Source organism: Dicentrarchus labrax, unplaced genomic scaffold (assembly GCF_905237075.1).
Source record: "Dicentrarchus labrax unplaced genomic scaffold, dlabrax2021, whole genome shotgun sequence".
NCBI lineage: Eukaryota > Metazoa > Chordata > Actinopteri > Moronidae > Dicentrarchus > Dicentrarchus labrax.
Window position 1 is genome coordinate 24,831,632 of NW_026136702.1, and position 22,788 is coordinate 24,854,419.

Below are 22,788 nucleotides of genomic sequence, written 5' to 3' on the forward strand. Positions count from 1 at the left end.
AATGGGAATCCGACTGAATCAGAATTCAAACTACAGTGTTTTATAGTGTAATAAATAAATGGAACTCTACAACCATTCAATGCTACTAACCCTTATATTTTCAAGTAAGTACCTGTGCATACAGTATGTGTGTGTATTTATGTGAGAGTGAGAGACCTCCAGAGCTTTGGTAGACGCCGGCGGTCTCTGGAGTTCCAGGGAGAACATGCCGGTGCTGAAGGCCAGGTTGTGGAGCTCCAGTCGTTCACTGAGAACAGTGAGGAGGAAGGCGGCTTTGGACAGCGTGTTGGTGGCTACCTGCGTCTGACGGCTGGTTGACACCTTGCTCTTCTTACCCTAAAACCAGAGAAATAATAATGACGTCAGAACATTAAACAAAACTTTACTTTTGACGAGCAGATTCACACTTTGAATTTCTTAATTTCAGTGAAGCTTATATTTGTTGCTCATTTACAAATTGGCACAGTAATGATGCCAATATAGAACAGATATTAGAAGAATCTGATGTCTTTCCTTCATGAAGAAAGGCTCAATATCCCACTACATAGTTCAAGATGCTGACTGATGAGTTTGGAAGATTGAGACTGTACAACAGAAGGAGAGAAGAGAAGTCAAAGGACATAGGAGAATGTGTTCCAGTGGGGGGTGGGACTTGTGGCCGTAGCTACCTTTGTCTGTGGCTGCTCCACTTTCAGGTCGGGTGGATTGGCCAGCAGGTCCCTGGCCAGCTCAACGGCCAGCCGGCACGCCTCGTTACTGTAGCCATGAGCATAGAGGGCCTCGGCACACGCAAACAGCACCTGCACACACACAGCAACAGAATTCAGTTCAGTGAGACGAAGAGCACTGGGCCACTGAGTCTGGAAGCAATATTGTGAAATGGCATTAGATCCAGTCAGGTGTGGAATTTAAGTAAGAGGAAAAGGAGTAGATTTTTAATATGGAAATTACATTTCTTTGCAGAAAAAACATATCACCTAAAGACTATTTGTATATATGTATTAAAACATGTCTGGAGGTGATCTTTAAAGTAACAGTTTATTCACAAGCTTTGCTGTAAAGACAGTTGGACACTAACACAACTGAAGGCAAGCAACATGCGATCACTTATCCAAACCACTTATTTGAAGAGATTTCAAAGATAATTAAGGAAGCTGTATGCAGCACTCCAACTCCAAACTGCCATGTTCTTACTGTTTGTCTTGTTCACTGTCCCGCATTGTGGCCTTACCTGCAAATGTTTTACAATGTCATGCGATTAGTTGTTCTTGTGCATGGGCTTTGGGGCCGTGGCAGTAATCTGCCAACATGAGCTGTGTCTCTTTCATGGGTCGAGATGTGGTGATGGCAGGTGTCAAAACTCTTAGATTACCTACTGGTAATTGGGACCTTACCTGTTTGCTGCTCTGTGCAGAATCATGGAGTAATGGCTGTGTGACAGCTAAGATTTTCTATTTTTAGTGCCCACCCAAACAGACATTGCACCAATCAAATTACAGTACTGACACTGTCAGCTCCGGCTGTGAACACCAGCACAAACCTTACCTCCATGCGCCCCTCCTGCTCCAGCGGTTTCATCCCTGCGAAGATGTCTGGCTCCTCCTCCTGGTGGTTGTCCACCAGCTGTCTGTCTGCTCCCTCCTCTGAGGCAACATTCAGGTAGTATGCCTGATAGTCATCCTCACCCACAGCTTCTCCTGCCACTTCTGCTCCTTGGTTAGCTAGTCCTCCTGCGGCTGCTGCACCAGCAGGTGCTGCCTCTCTGCGGCCCTGTGGCGGCTTGGCGGACGTTTCCGTGGTACCTGATCTTGCTGTAGTGCTGGAGGTGGAAGGCTGGTTACTGCCGGCTGAGTCTACGTCTTCATCCCTGTTCTGGACAGGTTCCACCTCCAGCTCTGCTTCCTTCTCTACAGCGTTGGGCATGTCCATAACAACCACCACTGTCTCTTTGGCAGGGAAGCAAGGTGGAGCAGGCTCTGCAGCAGTAAGTGTAGCCGAGGCATGGCTGACACGCTTTGCTTCAAACATCTTGCTCCCCCCGCTGCTGCTGCTGTACTTGCGTGAGTCTCGAAGCAGGGGGCTCGGGGAGGGCAGCATCTCTGGCGGTGGGGGGAGAAACTCAAAAGTGTTGCTGGCCTCAGCCCCCAGAGCTAGACTGCAGCCATCGTCCAGGCTGAGCTCAGCCAGGTCCGGCTCCAGGGAACTGTCCTCACTGCTGGTTCTCCGCTTGGCACTGGCATGCTTACCTCCTAACCCTCCACTACCTCCAGGACCTCCTACAGATGCCCCCTTCCCACCTCCCTGCGTCAGTTTCAGCTTCCCTCCAGAGGAGGAGCCTGGCCCTTTGTACATGCACTTCCCTCCTCCGTCTTCCAGGGACAGAGATACACTCCCTCCAAGACGGACCAGCATCCCTCCCCCTCCACTTACAGACAGGCCCTTCCTCTTGGTCAGTATGGTCTCCTTGGGTCGCACTGCCACCTCCTGTTGGGACGAGTGACCACCACCTCTACCTTTGTAATCTCCCCCAGCTCCACCTTCGACTCTCACCCCTCCCCCTGGTTCAGACGGTTCTCCACCCGCTGCTGCAGCAGCTTTGGCTCCTCTTTGGAGCTGCACTGCCCTGGACCAGCAGAATGTGGCACTCTTCTTATCAGCGCTGCAGTAGGTGATGCCGTCCAGTGGGTAGGCCACCTCCCAGTTGAAATAGCAGGACTCCACAGCGGGCTTGAAGCCCTGAAACAATTTATCCAGGGACTTGCGATGTTGTCCCCGCTTCACTATCTCTATAACTTTCAGATGCCACTGCTTCAGCTGACCTGCCAGTTCCAGGCGCCTGGAATAGAGCATACACATCTTTATTTTTGCCACAGTGTCTATTTAATATACTTCCATCTAAATATGCTGTGTAATGCAATCATTAAGTGATAAATGTGCTGATATTACATAAATTTCCAATGGGAATTATCATACTTCATGACCAAATTTTGTGATAATTGAAGAAACATTCTTCATTAATAGTGTGTAGGCTGAGGCCAGTGGTCTGACCTGCAGGGGCTCATAGTGGGGTCGAGCACTGCCAGCCTCCATAGAACCACCATCTCGTCACACATGCTGGCACAGGCGTGAGCCGCAACCTCTGATTGGCCGTTGCTGCGCCCGGTGTGGCCACTGGCACTGCTGTGGGATGCTGAAGTCCTAACACTGTACCACCAGCTGATTATCTGAACACACATCAGACAAGTGAGGTGTGCATGTCTCAAAGAACGTACAGTTTGGCATGTGTATTTAAAAGGTTGTATATGAGATTTAAAACATTAATATAGCAGTGAACAACAACGATGTATGCACCTTGTGACTTATGTCTGTGAAAAGTGCTACATAGATACATTTTACATATTTAGTATCATCTCTAAATTTAAGTCAGTGGTTTTATATTCAGCATCTGGAGCTCGTGTCACTTTGAGGACATACCTGTTCATAGGTGAGGCACTGCTCAGTAAGGATCTCAAGCAGCGGGGCAGCGTTGCTGTCTCGTCTCTTGAACATCTCCCTGACTATAGACAGAAGGTTCCAAATGCCTTCTGGCTCTCGGCCCCTCAGAGGTCGCAGCAGACACGCCCACTCAGCGGCGGCCGGCGGCTCGGTGGATGACAGGTACATGGAGTTAACATCACTGTGGATAACACTGGATTAGATGCATTCAACTTTAACTCTGAAGTTAAGATAAAGCCTTTAAGAAATGTGTCAAGGACTGTTATGTGAGAACAGGAGTGTGTACCTGAAGACGACAGGTGAAGGCCCACAGAACTTGTGCAGAGTCTTTTTGATGTTGTCGCTGAGGGTCGACTCATCCAAATACCAGGTGCTCTGGTCAGATGCTGAAGGGCCTGCTGTGGGGTCTACACACACAGACACAGACACAGACACAGACACACACACAGATCATACAGTGTTACTTTAGCTTTCTCTGGGCAAAGCATCCAGAGAAAATCCCGTCGTGCATAATAAAGTCTAGAAATTGTTATTTTTCTAGTTTTATTTGCATTTGCAAGTGAACCAAACAGTGTATGTGGTTTAAAATAAACACTCTCTTCACTCCACATTTAGTAGATGGGCAATCGTTTTGAGAGGATTCCTGTCATAACAATAACTCCTCTCTCCATGGATGCTGTTCACTAGCCGTGTAGGCTGCAAAGTCAGTGGTACTGCAAATGGTTGGATTAATGGTTTTGTAATTTACAATATAGTTATTTTTATATGTAAATGCGCTTCTTCCATACAGCATGATGTTAATTTAGTAATTGATGGTCCCATTTAGAGTAAAATAGACCATAAAGCAGGGTATGCTTTAGGGCGTGGCTACCTTGTGATTGACAGGTCATTCTCAGTGAGTCCGTCCAGCTCAACACACCAAACTAAAATCAAACTGTCAAACTAGAGACTGTGATCAGATATGGATCCAGATTCTGTTACTGCGTTGACTATTTATCTCCTAAAATCGTTTCACAAACATATTTTAGAGATTGCGTGTGACCAGGCGAGCCGCCGTTGTTTCCTGCTACAGGCGAGTCAAAATTGCGCAGCCAAGAGAGCAGCTCAACTCGCAGTACGTCACCTCCAATGGCTCTGACAAATGGTCATGGCAACGACGCAAACTGAAGGCTTCAAAACGGTACTCCACAAACCAATGGGTGACGTCACAATAGGTTCACACTACACAACACTGTGTTGTAAACACACTCTCCTATTCACAATACCAGAGGAATACCATACAGGAAATATTCCTCTCCCTGTGCTTCAGGTAACATCACTGCCATCTGGCTGCAGAAGTAGGCAATAATGAACTCCTGCACTTTTCAGAAAAAAGGCTGAATGAAATGATGAAAAGCTCTCCTCTGATTGTAGTAGTTGTAATACCAGACAGCAAATATCAGAACAGCTTGTTCTCTCGCTGTACGTTAGGAATCTCTGTTTTCATTAGTGCTACTGTACCTGGAGCTCCACACACGGTGTTGATGGCAGTAGACTGAGAGGACAACAGCTCATCCAGCAGCCGTTGAGCTGTGGGTAAGATCTGGACACACAAAACTCAATGAATACCAAACTTGCTTTGTCAGACATAAAATGTACAGACAGATATAGTTCAGTTTGTTCAGTAGATCTATAGAGAGAACGAGCGGTTTGGGACATAGATGTTACCTGCTGAGGCAGCTCACTGATGAGGTACTGGGCAAACTTTTGGAGCTGGTCCCTCTGGAGCCTGGACAAAGACTCGGAAACTGGAGCCCTCAGACACACTGCTGATGCCTATACACACAGACACAGACACACAGACACACAGACACACACACACACACACACACACACACACACACACACACACACACACACACACACACACACACACACACACAGTGTTAACAATCAACTATGTAGCACTCACAAAATCTTAAGCTGAAAATGCACCTTATTGAAAACTACAACAGACTGACCACACATTTCCACCAGAATATAATTTTTTTTTAAACATTTCTCAATATATAAAACTTTAAAACAACCGAGTAAGTACAGGAACAACACGGTACACCGCTAGGCTATAGAGTCACACTGCTTATCAAGCATCCCTTCTCCCTTTGTATCGTTTTGGTAAAAATTCTAGCTTTTCGGTCAACTGATCATACATCCTTTCTGGTGAGATAAGGGTGTACTTACCCCGTGTGTACCCAGTGACGTGCACATTTTTTAACATAAAGGACAAGTTTCACTCCCAAGCATAAATATTATACTCGCTGTATCTTCAGTACTAGTTTCATTGGCCATTATCATATTGATTATTTTTTTCAAATAACTTGTTGAGGCAACTTTCACACTGTGAAAGACACCAAGTTTTATTATTTATAATACATTATAATACATAATTGTGTCAGATCTATTTTTATAGAGGTCTACTTTTTTTTTTTTTATCTATTCTGTACTATATACTTATTAGCTTATTTTCTTGTTGTCCTGTGACTTTTTGACTTTATCAACTTATTTTTGCTCTTGTTGTTTAAGATGTGACACCATAATTTCCCCACAGGGATCAATAAAGTATCTCTCTACCAATCTAAATACATTACATCACATTATTCGTTGCTGTCTTTAAATGTGAGCCCCTATTGAAAGCATTAAAGCATTGAATTACGTTGCAGCTGCCAGCTGTTTTTACTGAGCTTGGAAAACACAGTTTTTCTCATTGTCAACCTGCAAGCTGGAATAACATGCAACAACAATCAACAACAATCCAAAGCTTGCCTCAATTCCATCCTTTGCGTAATTTTAATTTGATATCTCATCTTATTTCACTTCCAGTTGTTTTTGTTTGAGTTGATTCTTTAAGTTTAAATTGCTTTACTTTAAGGTTTTATTATTTTGTTTTTTACAATATCATAGATCAGGTCTACACTTCAATGTATTTCCGAGTTAAAATAAAGGTTGAATAAATGAATGAATGAATGAATGAATTAATTAATATATAATTCATATTTGGTTTAAAACAAATAAAAGGGCCATTTAGGAAACCGTAGTAGATTTTTGGTATTTTCCCCTGGAAAATAAATAAGTGTGGTTGTCAATCAATGTTCTGTTGCGACTGATCACTAAGACTGGACTAATCGTTTTGCTAATAACCCACTCGGATTTGGTGAAAATGTCACACAGATTGATAGGATTGCTTTGTGTAGACACAAACTCACATTGTGGATCCTGAAAAGGCAGAGAGCCACCACATGGGCACACCATTTTGCCCCGGCACCACAAGTGCAACTGCAGGAAGTGATGCGGCAGCGATCAAACATGACTGCCACGTTGTAGGCTCCTTTAGACTGACCGGCCTGACTAGACACCACTGTAGCGCTGAGATGGAAGCCTGACAGAAAGGGGCAGTTATAGAAAAAGGGAATAAGAGAATTGTGCCATATATATATATGATAAAATAAATAAATAATGAATAAAAGAAGGACAACCCACCAATCTGCAGGGGGTCTTTCACAGCTCTGATCCTGTAGAGCTGCTCTCCACGTTGGAATTCATCTGGACTCCCATTAGCCAGGCAGGAATATAACCTGCAGCAGGAGGAGGACAGAGACAGACGGAGAGGTGAAGGGACGATAAATAAATTAGTAAGCAAATCACAAAACTGAGTACATCTACACTGGTGAGTTCTGTTTATCCATCTCTATTTTGTAAGGCTTTTCAGGGTTTGCGGTGGGTTGGGGCCTATCCCATCCCTTCCATCCAAACTGGCCTAAAGGTCGAAGTTTCCTATGTCTTCTTTCTGGACACTTGTACTATCTAAAAAAGTCAACTTCCCACACAGAAATGCCACCTGTTGCTTTCTGAAAAATCTGATTTCTAAGCATCGCAAATCTAGAGAAACTGTGGACAATCATTTTTCTTCACACTACGTGATTTTAGCCCTGATTTTGAAATTGGCAACTATTTTGGGAGCCTGTAGACAAATGCCCCCAGATCAGAGTGAAATCACTGCTGGCCCAGGTAAGGAAGATTGCGTTGTGTGCAGTGTTCAACGACAGAGCTTGCCGATGCCAGAAAAATATCTTGCAGGCTAAATATATGGTTGGGGTGGAGACAAGCGAGGGAGCCATGCAACATGCTACAGCCAGTGAGAGCAGGAAGCAGTGAACTGGTAGTTACTTTGGTTATGGATTAAAAAATTCCTCAGATACCGACACACACTAGATAGACAGTGAAGTAACAGTGTTGTGAGTCAGCGTATGACGATGTGCTTGTTAATAATGCTGTTATTAATGACTCCTGATCAAATGATGTGACCAGACAGACTGGTTGTGAAAGATCTGATAGTGTGTGACCCCCTGTTGCTGATCAGTCACGTAGTGTGAAAACCCCAACAACTTCAAGGTCTCCTGGTTACAACACAGAAAACTGTGTAGTATGAACTTTGAAAAGTCAAAGACCAAGGCTTTAAGTGTAATGAAACTGAGAGCAGTCAGTGTTTAAAAAAAAACAACATGTTTTCTGATCAGGTGCTTCACCATATTGCTTACGGGGTTTGCTGGTGTTAACCTCAACAATCACATGAGTCAACTGCAACTGTAACAAGATACACTTTTTCTTATTCTGAATTATTCCTTGAAAATACAGCAAAAACAGTGAAATCGACACAGACTGACTACAGAGCAGTCTGTATACTGCCTGCTGCTGAAGTGACAACAAAGTCAATAATTTTTGTTTTTAAAAATCTGACATCATGATGTATTTTCTGGGACAAATTAAACATAAACTTATGAAAGGGAAGCTTTTGTCAGCAGACATGTTGTATAGCACACAGAAGCAGCTCTGGCTGATTAAAATCACCATTATCATGATGTTCAGTCAATATTCTAGTTGCAAAATTACCCAGAGTGACTGTGATTTGGACGTATTATGCAAAAGTGTCAAACTGCACTACACACACTTTAAGAAATGAGTTTTGGATTACCACATGAAACTCAATAGAAAGAGGTTAAAAATAAACATAACATATAGATGCATGAACATTGGACAGCATAGTTGAAAATAGTCAAACCTGCACACAGACTCAAACCACATTTTGTTGTTTGATATCAGCTTTTTCTTTTCATTGATTATCACAAGAAGCTCTCTTCTCTTAGTAAACATCTCATAGCTGGCAGGCTATCGGAAAATTGTTTTCTCTTCCACTATATAATAGTGGCACATCCCTAATGAGAGGTTATCAGTGTTCTCACCTGATGTCCTCCTCATTCTCGGGGAAGCTCCAGTAGGCGATGCGGAGCTGGAGCTGTTCTGGGACAGGGGGGTAGACCTTCTCCACCACTTCAAATGGGATGTGGAACGCTACCTGCTTCGCTGACAGCTCCACCAGTGGAATCACCTGGCCATCTGGGGAAGAGCACAGAAAAGAGGAAGATCAGCTCAGATAGTCAGGTGCATTTATGCATTTATCCTTCACTCTAGTAGGGCAAACAATTAGTCAAAATAGTATTGAAATTGCAATATAGCCAAGTGCAATTTCCAAATCATAGAAGCTGCAGTTTTTTGATAAAGGTAAAATGTTTGATAAAACAGCATAAAATGAAGTACTGTATTTCTATAGAGATGCCCTGGCCTATAAAGCTTCTCCAGATTGATGTTTGTTTGGTACAGACCCCATGAAATGACACATTATCATGATTGTAATAGGGTTCTCTCCAGCTAAAATTAAAATTGTGATTGAAAAATTAATCATGAAGCAATTCCATCAAAATAATCGCAATAGGATTTTGTTTACCATATTGTGCAGCCCTACACTCTAGTATCACATTATTGAAGGCTGTAGGTTGGATGGCAAAAAGTATTAAAGAGTAACTTAACAACAGGCTAAACAGCAGTGTCTTCGCCCTCTTGGGTCGAATGTTTCAGTCTGTTTCCCCTCTGGAACAGGTCATCAGAAGTGTGCTCTGCTATATTTCCTTCGGTGATATAGCATTGATTCTCAAAAACTCTATTCATTTTTGTGTTTAAACACCCAATCGCCAGACAGCAGTGTTGTAAACGTAAACTGGGACTATGATAATGGACACTACAAGGACTGTAGCAAGGAACTTTTTAAAGTCAGGTTTTATGCATACTGCAGTGTGTTCTTTATACTAATACAGTTTTCCTAAGATCACAATATATGACTTATCGCATCGCTAGATTCTTACCAATACACAGCCCTACCCAACAGTGATGTCACTGTGTCCTGACACACCTGGTGTACACTCTACATTACTGCATCAAGGTGAGAAGTTAAACCACAAGCAGAGCAAAAACAAGACTAGCTGCTGTTGCTTTTTAAAGCTATTTTTAAATATACTGCAGAATCTTATAACATTTTGTGAGTACTTTTACAATTTAAAAAGGATGAACTCTTTCCCTTTTAGACAACACCAAGATTTCTCCCTCTGAAAAACAGTTTGCCATGTATTTTTTTCCTCCTCCTCAAGAAGAACTGGAGGCGGGTCCAACCCACAACCTGAGTCAGGTCCATATTATTAAACTAATTGGGTTTGCAAAAAGGTCCCTTGTATTGTATATCAGGTCTGTGTATCAATATGTCTAATACCCAAATTAATCTAAGTGGACTCTTAACAGCTCTGATCTTTTCGTGCATCGGCATTATCACAGGAGGAAATGTATTTTTTGTGGCAGAGAGTGTTTACAACACTGCTGTCTAGTGGTTTAATCCATACAGCGTTTTTGAGAATCAATTTAATATCTCAAAACAAAATATTGTGATATATTATTTTTGGACATTTTCTTACAGTCCTAAGCATCATAGTGCTTACATCTGCACCAGCCTTGGGACACAAAATTCTGGGTTAAATGTGAGCGGAAACACTGAAATGGCAAATCAAGTTTCAATGTTTTTAAATTTCTACACATTGGGGGGATCCAAAGTAGAAACTGCAACAAAACAAGGATGACAGTGATAATTTTCATTCTATCATAATGACACCTGGCTCTGACAAACCATACTGACCCATACTGAGGCCCTAAGAACAGCTACATCATCAGTATGTTCTTTCGATCCTAAACTTCACTATGGTGGGGTGTCATGAACTTAGCAGCCTGTGGGGGCCACGAGAAGAGCTACAGACTTTTGTTAAGGTATAAAATATTAATGACACAAAGCTGTGACCAATGAAGAAATCAAATCTAACAGTGTGTGTGTGCCTACAGAAGAAAGGGCAGCATAAGCACAATGACAGGAGTCTTATTGAGAGCGCAGTGGTCTGCCACTGAGAGGAGAAAAAGTAATGGGTCTCAGATTACAGACCTCATTTCCAAGCCACTACTTGTGCTTCTGTTTACCATATATGGAGGAAAGCACTCTGTTCATATAATGCCATCCTTGGTGTAAAGGCTCAGGGGCTCATGATTACAGGCCATAAGAAACCCATCAAGACAAGCAGACTAGCATCATGCATATGTTATGCGGGTGTAAATCAGTGAGCTAAGCCACAGTGTGACAAAAAACATACAAAAGTTTTAAACCAGGTGAGGTAAATCAGAATCAGTCTTATTGGCCAATCAGAATCAGTCTTATTGGCCAAGTATGTGCACACATACAAGGAATTTGACTTGTTTTGATGCTCTCAATGTTCTTACACAGGAACAGACAGCTAAGAACAAGGACAACAATGCTGAACAACAGTACAAATGAAGCCTTCAATGTTACAGACTTGGCAAATTCATTTATTACAGAATACAAAAAGTAGCTAAAGCAGAAATCTGCCTTGTAACAATATTGTAGCATTTGCTGCAGAATATGTCCTGTGTGAACTCAAAACCATTGTGAGTGTATCCATTTTCCTTTCATCACACTACAGAGACTGAACTCATTAAAGTTTTAAAATTTGTCTAGAAACTAATTCTGGCATCATCTCAGTCCTAATCCTACTGAATTTAAGTACTGCCTTACTAGACATAACTACTATCGAGTGGAAAACAGGGTTGGACTCTCAGACACAGTTCTACAGTGGATCAGGTCTTATCTCTAGACAGAAGCTATTATGTCTCACTTGGCAGCGCAACTTGCAAGATCAGAATCAGGCGAGAATCCATCTTGGTGTTACAGAGGAACATGTTACAGCTTTCAGGGAGTGGGTAGGTTAACGCTGCATTAGCTAGTAAGCATATACAGCGAGGCTGACAGCTGCTTTATCATGTGATTGCTAATTTGTAAGTGATCAACGTCATCCTAACTTACCATACTCTGGGTGTTTTCTTTTCAACCCCAGTTCCACCATCCTCTTTCCCCTGATAGGTCCATCTCTAACAGATTAGCTGTGTGAGGTTAGATGGCAGAGACTGAAACCAGCTGCTAGAATCCCAAAGCAGCCCGCAGTAACCAAATGTCAGGACTACAACTTTTAAAGCTGGACAAAGAGGGATGAGGGGCATAGATGCTGCTAGCATCAGTTCTATCAGAACTGGATAGTATTTCTTTATTGAAATAAGAGCAAAGAACAGCATCGGAGGATTTTCTCAATGGAAAAGATGTTTTCTCTCTTCTCCCAACTGGCTTCAGTAAGAGTTTTACTAGGTACAAACTAACAGATTAACATGACGTGTGGAGTTCACCATGGCCTAATTTTTGGGCCCTGAGTATTAATTGCTCCCATTTGGCAAAATCATATAAAAATAAGCATGAAATATTGTAATTTAAATTGCCTTCTTATAATAGTTGTGAACTGTTTTTCACTGTGTTAAAACTGCTACATAACAACATAATGCTTCCCGTTATTCACCCAAGCAGCCTTAATTGGCAAGTATACTTCATTAGAAGTGCTTGTCAGATGGCTTTAGAAACCCCCTCCCTGGACACCTTTCCCTACCATTTCTGTAATTTTCTAAAACCAACCATGCAACATTCACACCCACGTCACACCGTGATTGTCCAAGTGTGCAGCATTTTTTTTATTTCTTACACACTATTTGTGGCGATTTTTGTGTGTACAATAGAGCACACATGACACTATGAAGGCCTTCCTGGAGAGACTGTGACAAATGTGCAACCTTATCGCCATTTTTAAATGATATTGTTCCTCCCCCTCTCTGTGACAGCCAGCTTTTCACTCAACGGTTGAGTGCGTTCGTTCGTTACAACTATAAACACTTTCAGTGGTGGTTAAAATGCCAAGTAATGAAAGTAATAAACAACCAAGGACAAAGTGAAGTCTGAGCATGGTCTTCCATAAGGAGAAGACGGAGAGAGCTTAGTCTGACAGAGAGTCCTGAGTGGACATCAGCTGATATACTCTTTCCAAGAGCCTTAGGAGGACAACCTTCATAGAGCCACAAGCCAAACTGATAGCTTGCCTTTCACCAGAACATTTATCTTGAAACACTACTAAACAAGTGAATGTGTTCTTATTTAAGCCTTTCACTTTCTGCTGATAAAATGAACCCATTAGAAAGTTTTTACTCACAGTTCATTTGTGTTTTTCACAGTTAAATTCACAGTTAACAACATTTTAATATATATATATGTGCTACAGTCTTGTATTTCTAAAGTAGGTATAGTTTAAGTGATTCTAGAAATAAATGCCAGCAACAATTATGAACTTTCATGCAAAATAGTCATAGTACATATTTTTTCAAGCCTACAACTACCACTGACTTCTTCTCCTTCTGCTGTCACTAACAATACTACTACTGTTGCATTGCTATGAACTTCTCTTTTTCCTCTCAAAAAGAAAAAAACTGCAGCCTGACTGATCCCCTTGACGCCATAATTCAATTCCTGCAAAATCGTCCATTTAAAATGAGTTTAAAATGACAGAGTGTGCCATCAACATGTGAATACTGTTTATTACATCACAGCACTAGTATGTAGTAGAAACTGGGACAGTGCGACTCTCTAACAGTACAGAGCTAAACCCTGAAGAGAGAGAGAGGTGGCTGGGTAGTAACAGAGTTCATGTTGCCAGCCTATGATTGGCTGTGGCAGGTGAATGACAGCAAGCTGTCTGCCAATCCGCTGCCAGCACAGGGGGAAGCCACTTCAACAGCTGTTCGTTAGGAGCTAGCTGGTGAAGAGCTTAGGACACATTCACTCTTTTCACTGGGTCACTTGTTGTCTCACTGCCGTCCTCATTTCCCCCCTCTGTGTATTTCTCTCCACAGGGTGCACTTCATTAGTACGCTGACATACACCTATAGTGTGCCGGGTGGGATATTCTGCTCACTATTTAAAAACACCAGATCCTCAGCTCTGTTTAAGTAGCCACTTAGCCAATACAAAAAAACCCAAACATGTTAGGTATTGGTACCACTCTATAAAGCCATCCTCAGTTGATTAATACTTATTGATTGATCTTTATTTTGGTCTGTAAGTTCTTGAAATAAATGGATGAATAAAGTCGGATTATACTGCCACAAGCAGCTCAATGAATGGCTAGTTATACTGACTGTGCCATGCTGTCTTTATGTCCGTCCTCTCACCGGTAAAGGTTTCCTCCTCCATTTCATACCTCTGCCTTGGTGGGAGGAAATAGAGTTAACCCATTCTTTTCAAGGGAAGAGATTGGTTAGAAACTATACTTCCATGGTAAATTTCAGACATAATTTTTAGTAACTTTGCTATCTCAGACACAGTTTACTCTAGACTTTTTTTAATTGACCATATACGGGCATATATGGTTTAAATAGCCATATAATAGCCTACAATTAAGCGGCGATATTGCTACAACTTAAATACACAGCTGCGACGTAACGGGGAAGGATGAAAAACAGAGACGATGGAAACGGAGGACAGTGCAACGCAGAACAACTGTTTCTGACTCTGGTGCTCTCAGCTCTGGTGTGTTACAGTAAATGCCTCTACGTTGGCTAAACTCCTGTTTAAACTCCTGCTCTACATCTTCTGCTCCATCGTGCTGCGCGATCGACCCTTCAGCTGACAGGGCTGTCAGCAGCTGGCAGGAGAGACACACCGTGCTGCACTGGAAGCCCGGCATTCACTTATTTAAAGTTTATTGACACTGAATGTGGCGCATGTCCAAATTGCACCAAATACAACACTGCACTTCCTTGAGTCCCCAGAAATAATACCCGCCAAGTGAGAAGTCGATCGGATAAAGGGTCATTATGAAGGGTCATTTATTTCAACCTTTCTGTCAATATGCACTGAATTTTACCTGATGAAACCCATAGCATATACCTGCCCATACCATACTCATTCCCCTCCCCCTAGAGTTTTTTCAGCTGCTCAGCTGGCAGATGGTCAAAGGGCTTTTCACACACCTGTCCCCATTATGTTGTATGTTGTACTGCATATCCTTTATAAGAACTAGAAACATTGGATGTGATAGGACTACAATTCTCTCCTCGTCTTTTTTCCTCTGTGCTGTAGAGTTCCATTTGGCAAGGGCAGGCTGTGTGTCCTGACTGCTGCTCACTGAGAGGAAATACAGAGAAACACTTACAATAGGGTGCTGTAGGTATGTTTTCATTAGTGTAGAATGAGCTCTATCTCACCACTACATGCCACTAAATCTACACTGGACCTTTAAATCCTTGTTAAGTTATTGCTTTGATTGTATAGTACAGTCTCTGTGCTGTCATCAAACCCATTTCCAGCAGCATTAGGCAACTGTAGCTCTAATAAAACCATTATACACTACCTGATCAGCACTAGACAACGTTAGCTACGAGTGAAGTAAAAGATCCACATATTTTTCACACCAGTTGGTGGGACGAAACCAGAGCTAAAATGAGGGTGTGGACACATACACCCCTCTGGGAATATAAAATTGATATGTGCTTGGTGGGTGTGTAAGTAGGCAACTGTTTGCTAATGCGTTAAACTTTGGTCAAACTACTTGATTTTCAAAGTCGTCAGATCTCTGTACTGTTGTTGTGATTTTCCCACTGCTTGACTGATCAGCAACCGGGGTCACACACTACAAGATCTTTCACAACCAGTCTGTCTGCTCTTCAAACTACGTTTCATCAGGAGTCATTAATAGCACCATAAGAACAATCACGTCATGTTTAATCTAATAGGTAAATAGTTTAAAAAAGGGCAACCATTTACAGCACACTGCTGTTAGAAACTGAGTATTTAGACTGATTTGCCAGCGTCAGTAATTAATACACACATTATTAAACCACTGATCAAACTAATAATTAACAGCAGTCCACATCAGACAACGTTATCATACTTAAACAGTTACCTCGTGTTTCTGTAGTGGTGACAAAATGTTAAAAATGATACATAACGGCAAACAATGGCTCCCTAAGTCATCCCTGACATGACCAGATATTTAGCCTGCTAGATATTTTTCAGGTGTCTTTGTCAGGTGTCTTAATCAGCCCTCCATCTGGTATTAAGAGGATTAGTATCTGGATACGTTATCTGCATAATGACCAGAACTAGCAGATCTGTCAGCAAATACAGTACAAATAAGGTCAACGGAGGTGAGCCGTGACACTCTTTGCGACATAGAAAGTGAAAAGGCTTCCATAGGCTACTTTCCAGAAGCCTTGCTAACTAGTCTAAGGCCATAGCCGCGTTCCAATTGCAAAGCATGCGGGGTGCATTTATACCTGCATTAACATGTTTTTCCTGATGCAGATCAGATATTAATAGAAAGATCACGTGGTGTGTGTCCATGTTTTCAAACCCACCACATTTACACAGCTTAAAAACAGAGAAAATATAAAGTGGCTTTCATCTTTATCTATCACAGTTAGTAACTAACAGATAAGTCCTTGGTGTACACAGCAACATACAGACACTTTCTGCATTTCTCTGTCAGTTTTAAATATTGCAGGGAGGGAGGTTAAAACAAGAAGCAGCCACAGTGAGCTGTTAGATAAGGTGCAAGAATTTTGATGCAGTGGGCACAGTGAGAACCGCAGGTGACGTGACACCCAGGAACTTTTTACCACACACATTCATTACAAAATCAGCTGTAAACCTACAAAAATTTACAGAGTGGGCATGCAAACATTTTTTTAATCTTTTGACCCACTTGGGTCCAATATACTGTTAAAAGCCAGCAACAGTTCCGTCAAAGACTAAACCCTGCTCTTGACCAAGAGCAACACCTCTGACAAAGTCAGAGCTGCTTTGGGCACTTGGCACTATTGTTGTTGGAGTACAGTTGTGTCTTCTGCTAAAGAAACTCTTTCATTACTCTTTGCTATGAAATGACTGCAGGTGAGTTATTTGTGGCACACGTTGGATTTGGAACAGCATGCATCACTAGCTACGGTTGTGAAAAGTATCAATACTTCAGTACTTTTTTAAAACCATGTGTGACATAATACTATAATTCAGTAGTATGGAAAGAACCAAAACTATTTAAAAAAACAGATCTACAGTCAGATCACAGTCAGGAAGGAAATCAACAACTCATCATGTGTGTTCAGTGACTTTCAGCAGTGTGTGTGTAAGTTGTTAATTAAAGAAAAATATTCCTTTTTGTGTGTCTACGACTTTTTCTTTTTGCCACGTTATCAAAACAGGTATCGAGTATAATTTTATTGTACTAGTATTGTATCAAAGTTAAAAAATCTGGTATTGTGACAACCTCATTACTAGCTCTAGTTGCTAGCACAGGGCTTTCTGCTTGTTGATGGGTTAAGTAAACAAGAACATGGAGCAGTCTCTGGAGAACAACCCTAGAGAAGAGCCTAAAGATGCTGTGAGGCATCTGTTGCCAGGATACTACAACAACATTAAAAGCAATTTATTGATCAAAATACACACATTTCCAAAAGGCTGGAGTAGTAGTTTGTTGGCTAACTTGTGAAAAACCACTATGCTTTAGCTTAAGTCCAAAAAAGTTAATAATATTTTGGTTCTGCTTTGAAATAGAGCCCAACAGATCTTGGCATATATATTATCCGATATGAAAACTGTATTTCTTCAGTACAAATGCTTTATATTTAATATAATATATTGTCACTACAAAGTTTCTCCAGCAGAGTGCACAGTGATTTACAATACTGTAGCGAGCAGCAAAGAGTAAGAGAGAAGAAGCTGCTCTTTGCAATTTCAGCTAGAATTGGTTGACAGTGTATATGTTCAATTATTTAACATGTTAAAGAATATTTAACTTAAATATTTTTGTAATAAGATATTTGTTCAAGAAAGCAGCCTCCTGAGTACCTTTGCAGAGTCTTATTACACAATCCCCATAGAAAAGGTCCTTTTTCAATCCATTAGGGATACACCGATATATTGGCTGATATTCACCTTGTTGACTGGCATTCACCGGTGTCAGTGACCGATGGTTATTTGTCGTGTTGCATCAATTTTGCGCTGGCTAAATGTTATGTTGGTTATTTCCCACTCAGATTGTCCAGTGGGCAGCCTTTCAGCTTTGTGTAAAAGTATCTGTCTTACAAATCCCATATCAGTTGGGCTCTACTTTGAAAAATGTGCAGAGCGATAAACTGACAAAGCTAAGAGGAGCAGATGGTGTGCTGGACTTTTTTTTCTTCATTTTTTACTAAGCTGCAGTAATATCAGTGTTTAGAATATTACCAAACTAACAAGTAAGTATGGGCCGACGTGCAATGTAGGGCTACACAATTTGGTAAAAAAAAAGTTGTATTGCCATTATTTTGCTTTGGGTTGGAGAATGAAGATAGTTGATTGCTGAATCTCATTCACAAACACCCTGGGAATGAAACTCAACAATCAACTATCTTTCTTGACTCTGATTGGTTGTTTTCGTTCAGCCACAGTGGATTCTTGCAAATGTCATTAGGAGCACTAGGAGGAGCCAGAGGAACCTGATTGTTTCACACATTATCTGTCTCATGTTCTACTGTCAGGATATAGTGAAAGTTTCAGCTAATGTAACAAGTTATTTGTATAAAAGTTACCTACTGCAGCTTTAACTTCAGTAAAGCCTTTCACACTCACTTTAAGTATTCAGAGTGAATGAACATGTATGTGTAAGTGTGTCCTTCTCCAACCTTTAATCTTGACAGTGGGTGAGTTGGGTCCAGCGGACTGCTTCCTCCACCCCCTCCAGTTTTGACAGAGGCTCTCGGCCTCTGAGATGAAGGAGCACAGAGAGTCTTCCTCGAACCGGTCCGAGTCTTCGAAGGAGAACCTCTCCCCATCCTCCCACTCGGCGAACATCAGTTCCATTACATCCACTTCTTAACTGCTTCGGAGTCCAGAGGACTGCGACGTGAGGCCACGGCCTTTTTCTTCACGCTAAAAAAAAAAAAAAATCAAGGGGAAACCCGGCGAACAGTGTCCAACACTCGGGGAGAATCAAGAGCCTCCAGAAGACTGGGGGGAGGGGAGGCCACTAGCAACCAAAACACAGCTGAGAGGCTTACCGCTGGGCCCTCAAACACAGCTACATAATACAAACTCTGACATGGCGGTGGTCTCCTTTAAATAGTGTGGAAGAATATGCAGACAAGAAAACTACAATTAAAAAGTGTTTACACGCAACTTCTCATATGTTTTACCGGTGTTTTCTCCTACTATATTCAACCCAAACTACTAGTCATTTAGGTCTATTTATCAGTCCACTCCATGTCGCCTGGCTGAGCTGTGGCTCCCCTTACAGCCTATTACTGTGAACAGAAGGTCCGGTCGCCTGTTTGACTGTACTACTGCCGACTGCTGCCGCTGAGAGGACAAACCAACCAAACACACCAGCTAAGAGTAGTTCATAAACACACAGCGACTCAAACCTGAAAAATTACACCCACCATACAGCCAAATGTAACCACACAGCCGTGCGACAACGCTGGCTAGGGGCAGCGATGCGATTAAATCTTTAAGAAGTCATTAAGTTGTTTCCCTTCACCCCGACGTCCTACTCCTTTCAGCCAATCAACTGGACCACACTGGGTGTCTAAACTAGCATTAATGTAACGTTACCAATCCACGAAGAGTTTAATATGTCACAGCAGAATATTTCACACGACGTCAAACACACACGTACTACTGCCAAATATCGTCTTTGTTCTACATTTAGTGTGCTAGTTTGATGTTATTGTGCTGGGCTGCTAGTGCGAATAACATTTAGCCGACGTTAGCTTGAGAGGCTAAATATGCTAATAAATGCATACTGAGACGATACAGGCAGCTGTCATCGGCTACAGACGACTATACTGAGGTTAAATTTGGTTTTGAACACGACGACAGGCTTGTTCAGTTGGGTTTACCTTCGTTCGGGCACAGCTACCGTACGTTAGCTGTGTGCACTAGCGGTGGAGAGCTAACCCCCAATCGGCTAACTTCAACTAGCTTGAATAGCTGTTTGTTTACATTTACCGGTGATGCTATACACCTGCCGCACTGGAACGACTACATGCTGATTTATACCGCATATCTTCTGGACTTTAGCTGTTTCCTAGGTTACATACGGTTCATATTTCGATATTAATCCCCGCTCTTAGCTCACTGTTTTCCGTTCTTTGTATTAGAGCCTTCTGCCTGGCGTTAAAAGATTCCTCAGTCAGCTCTGGTGCAGAAATTCCGATCAGTCCTTCAGATATCTTTCCTCCCGACTGACACCGGTTGCCCCGGCGTCTTACAATCGTCTCTGCCACCAAATGACACCGGGATCCCCAGAATGTTTCCCGTATCCCTCTCGTCCAGGCTCTATCAGAGTGTATCAGTCTGCCGGGGGAAGATGGCTCACCTCTCCTACAGCACCTCCTCCTCCATCAGCTGATCACAGCTTCCGGCTGCCAGCTTTCACACAGGCAGCGGCTCAGATCAGCCCTGCTGGAGAAGAATGCAGCCAGGCAGGATGGCAACAGACCCAGTGTCTATGGAAGCCAATTTCGGCCAATGTAGCGAAAAAACAAGAAACAAAGATTCTGTAAGTCATTATAATTAGAAACTTTCTCAAAATATCGGAGTATGTCAATATATATATATAAATAAATATTGAGAAACGTTCTCATTATTTAGTTTCTAACCTTTTTCCTTAAGGGACCCTTTTTCTATCACTGAGTAAATTTGATGGACATTTAATATTATATTTAATGCATACAAATGAAAATATGGAACAACTAATAAACTGTACAATCAACCAAAATACTGAAAGAAGTTTGTCTAAAAGGTGAATATTGAATCAGAAATTACTTTTCTTGATTATTTTTGGGAGGTTTTTATACAGTTCTCTGTTTGTATTATGTATATATTTTTTAACAATCATACATACTTAATCGGCTTCTTTCTTTCAAATTCTGTGTTTTTTCTTCTTTCTGACGCATGGACATTTTTCTATTAGCGGTTTGGTTTTAACTGCAAACTTTTTTAATGTACCTCTTAAAATCAAGAAGGCCTCATAACCCCCCGTGAAGCTTTGGCGACCCCTAGTGGGGGCCCCCGACCTGCAGGTTGGGAACCAGTGCACTCAAGCATAATGGCGCGACTGCTTAAACTATAGACTCTACATAAATCTTTATATAAGTCTATGGTTCAAACCGATGGCCGATCAACCTACATTTCTTACTTGTGAATTAACCAAAATTCTCCTAGTGAGTTTATGGGCCATAGTTATCTGTGAGCAGCAGTGTTGGGCTAGTTACTTCTAAAAAAAAATGAATGTATCTCTCATTACTCTTTTGACAAATGTTTAATTATTACCTTGCTTATTACTCCCTGCAACAGTAATTAGTGACACTAGTTATAGTACTTTTCTGGTACTCCCCAGGTAATTGTGCCCCTTAACATGGCCAAACAAACCTATGGCTGGATGTTACCTTCCAGAGCTTGTATTTGACTATTTGACTACATGCATTAGTATTGCATTAGTTTATTCTTATTATGGATGTATTCAAATGTAAGCAGCATTGGACGTGGAGCTAATTCTAACTATTTTATCAACAGGGTAGTTAAAGGACATTTTCTCACTCTGCTTTTTGTTTTATTAAACACCATTTTTATTCTTAGTACATAGGAGAAAAACAGGTTAAAGGTCCAGTGTGTAGAATTTAGATAAGATAAAGAAAAAGTCTTTTTATTGTCATTTTCACAGTATATACAGCATTTACATACATGAAATGAAACTTGTCCTATGCATTTGACCCATCCTATATACATTACTATATACATTAGGAGCAGTGGGCAGCTGTAGCTGTTCTGCCCAGGGAGCAGTTAGGGGTTAGGTGCCTTGCTCAAGGGCAGTACACAGGTGATTAAAGTGGCACCTCTCCAGCTACCAGTCCACTCTCTATACTGTGGTCTGTGGGGCTTGAACCAGAAACCCTCCAGTTCCCAAGCCAAGTTCACACACACTGAGCTACTACCGCCTTCATCTAGTGGTGAAGTTGCACATTACAACTAAGTGAACACCGCTTGTGTCTGTATTTGATGACTTTGGATTGAGAATGGGCAGTGAAGTGTTTAGGAGAAACTACATTGGCCGCAAAATGTCAAAGAGCCATGTTTTGTCAAACTGGTCCCATTATATACAACTTTTAAACTGTTCCTTACCAAGAGGGCTTCCTCTTCCCCTTTTGCTGCAGATTAATTCTCCACAACATTAGGAGGATCCTCACCTGGGCGCAGATTCTGGTTCTTCAAGACACTGGTACCTGCTTGCTGTGCTGCAAATGGCTCAGACAAATCTTTCTGACCGAAGTTAATTGTGTTTTGCATGACCCTTTTTTATTCTAGACATGTTTATATTCATTAAAGCAACCATATTATTTTCAAAACCAAGACGTATAAATTGTAGTCGTAGAAAACCTTATTGTATTGAACCAGAAAGCAACACACAAGCCAAGAGGCCACAGTTATATTTCTGTAGAGGACCTGGGAAGTTTGTTGATAAATGTTTTCTGTCTCTGTGACAAAGAAAGCATTATAAGTAAAGGGCAGAGTTTATTTTCTTAAAAGCATGTTTATCCTTGTCTGTATCCAAAGACGTAGGAAGGCTACAGAAAGGCAGGTGTCCTCTGTGGTAGATGGTTGAAGAGATGCTGCTTTTTTCTTCTTCTTTTTTTTCAAGTTTCCTTGTGTAGTGGTGGAATTAATTAGATAAAAGTGTAAAGGCATACGGCCAATTGACTAGTCCATACCAAATTAAGAATGTCCTATCCCTCTGGGTGGAACTATTTTGCGAAAGTAAAATGGAGAATTTAAAAGTTTGTGCCGTTACTGTTATTATCTTGATTCATTCATTCATACCCTTCATATTTCATATTTGTATGTACTTCTCTGCAGTCCGAAGATTAAAACTATGTATGAAGTAGAAGTTTCATTAAGAGTTATTGACG

General features: G+C 41.6%; 1 protein-coding gene across 6 annotated transcripts in view; it reads right to left on the minus strand.

The window, feature by feature from the left end:
• zswim8 (zinc finger, SWIM-type containing 8) overlaps positions 1-20,190 on the minus strand; it is a 33,843-nt gene extending 13,653 nt beyond the window's left edge. For 5 of the 6 annotated variants that reach the window (XM_051422676.1, XM_051422642.1, XM_051422669.1 and 2 more), the window contains exons 1-12: positions 18,505-20,190; positions 8,772-8,925; positions 7,012-7,106; positions 6,738-6,910; positions 5,203-5,310; positions 4,996-5,077; positions 3,782-3,902; positions 3,475-3,676; positions 3,049-3,224; positions 1,546-2,836; positions 669-800; positions 157-336 (exon numbers count right to left, since the gene is read on the minus strand). In XM_051422676.1, coding sequence (XP_051278636.1) covers positions 157-336; positions 669-800; positions 1,546-2,836; positions 3,049-3,224; positions 3,475-3,676; positions 3,782-3,902; positions 4,996-5,077; positions 5,203-5,310; positions 6,738-6,910; positions 7,012-7,106; positions 8,772-8,925; positions 18,505-18,682 — 2,892 coding nt within the window. In that variant the 5' untranslated portion in view covers positions 18,683-20,190. The remainder of the gene's footprint in view (positions 1-156; positions 337-668; positions 801-1,545; positions 2,837-3,048; positions 3,225-3,474; positions 3,677-3,781; positions 3,903-4,995; positions 5,078-5,202; positions 5,311-6,737; positions 6,911-7,011; positions 7,107-8,771; positions 8,926-18,504) is intronic. The other variant, XM_051422631.1, reaches the window with a different exon arrangement.
• Between the last annotated feature and the right edge of the window lie 2,598 nt (positions 20,191-22,788).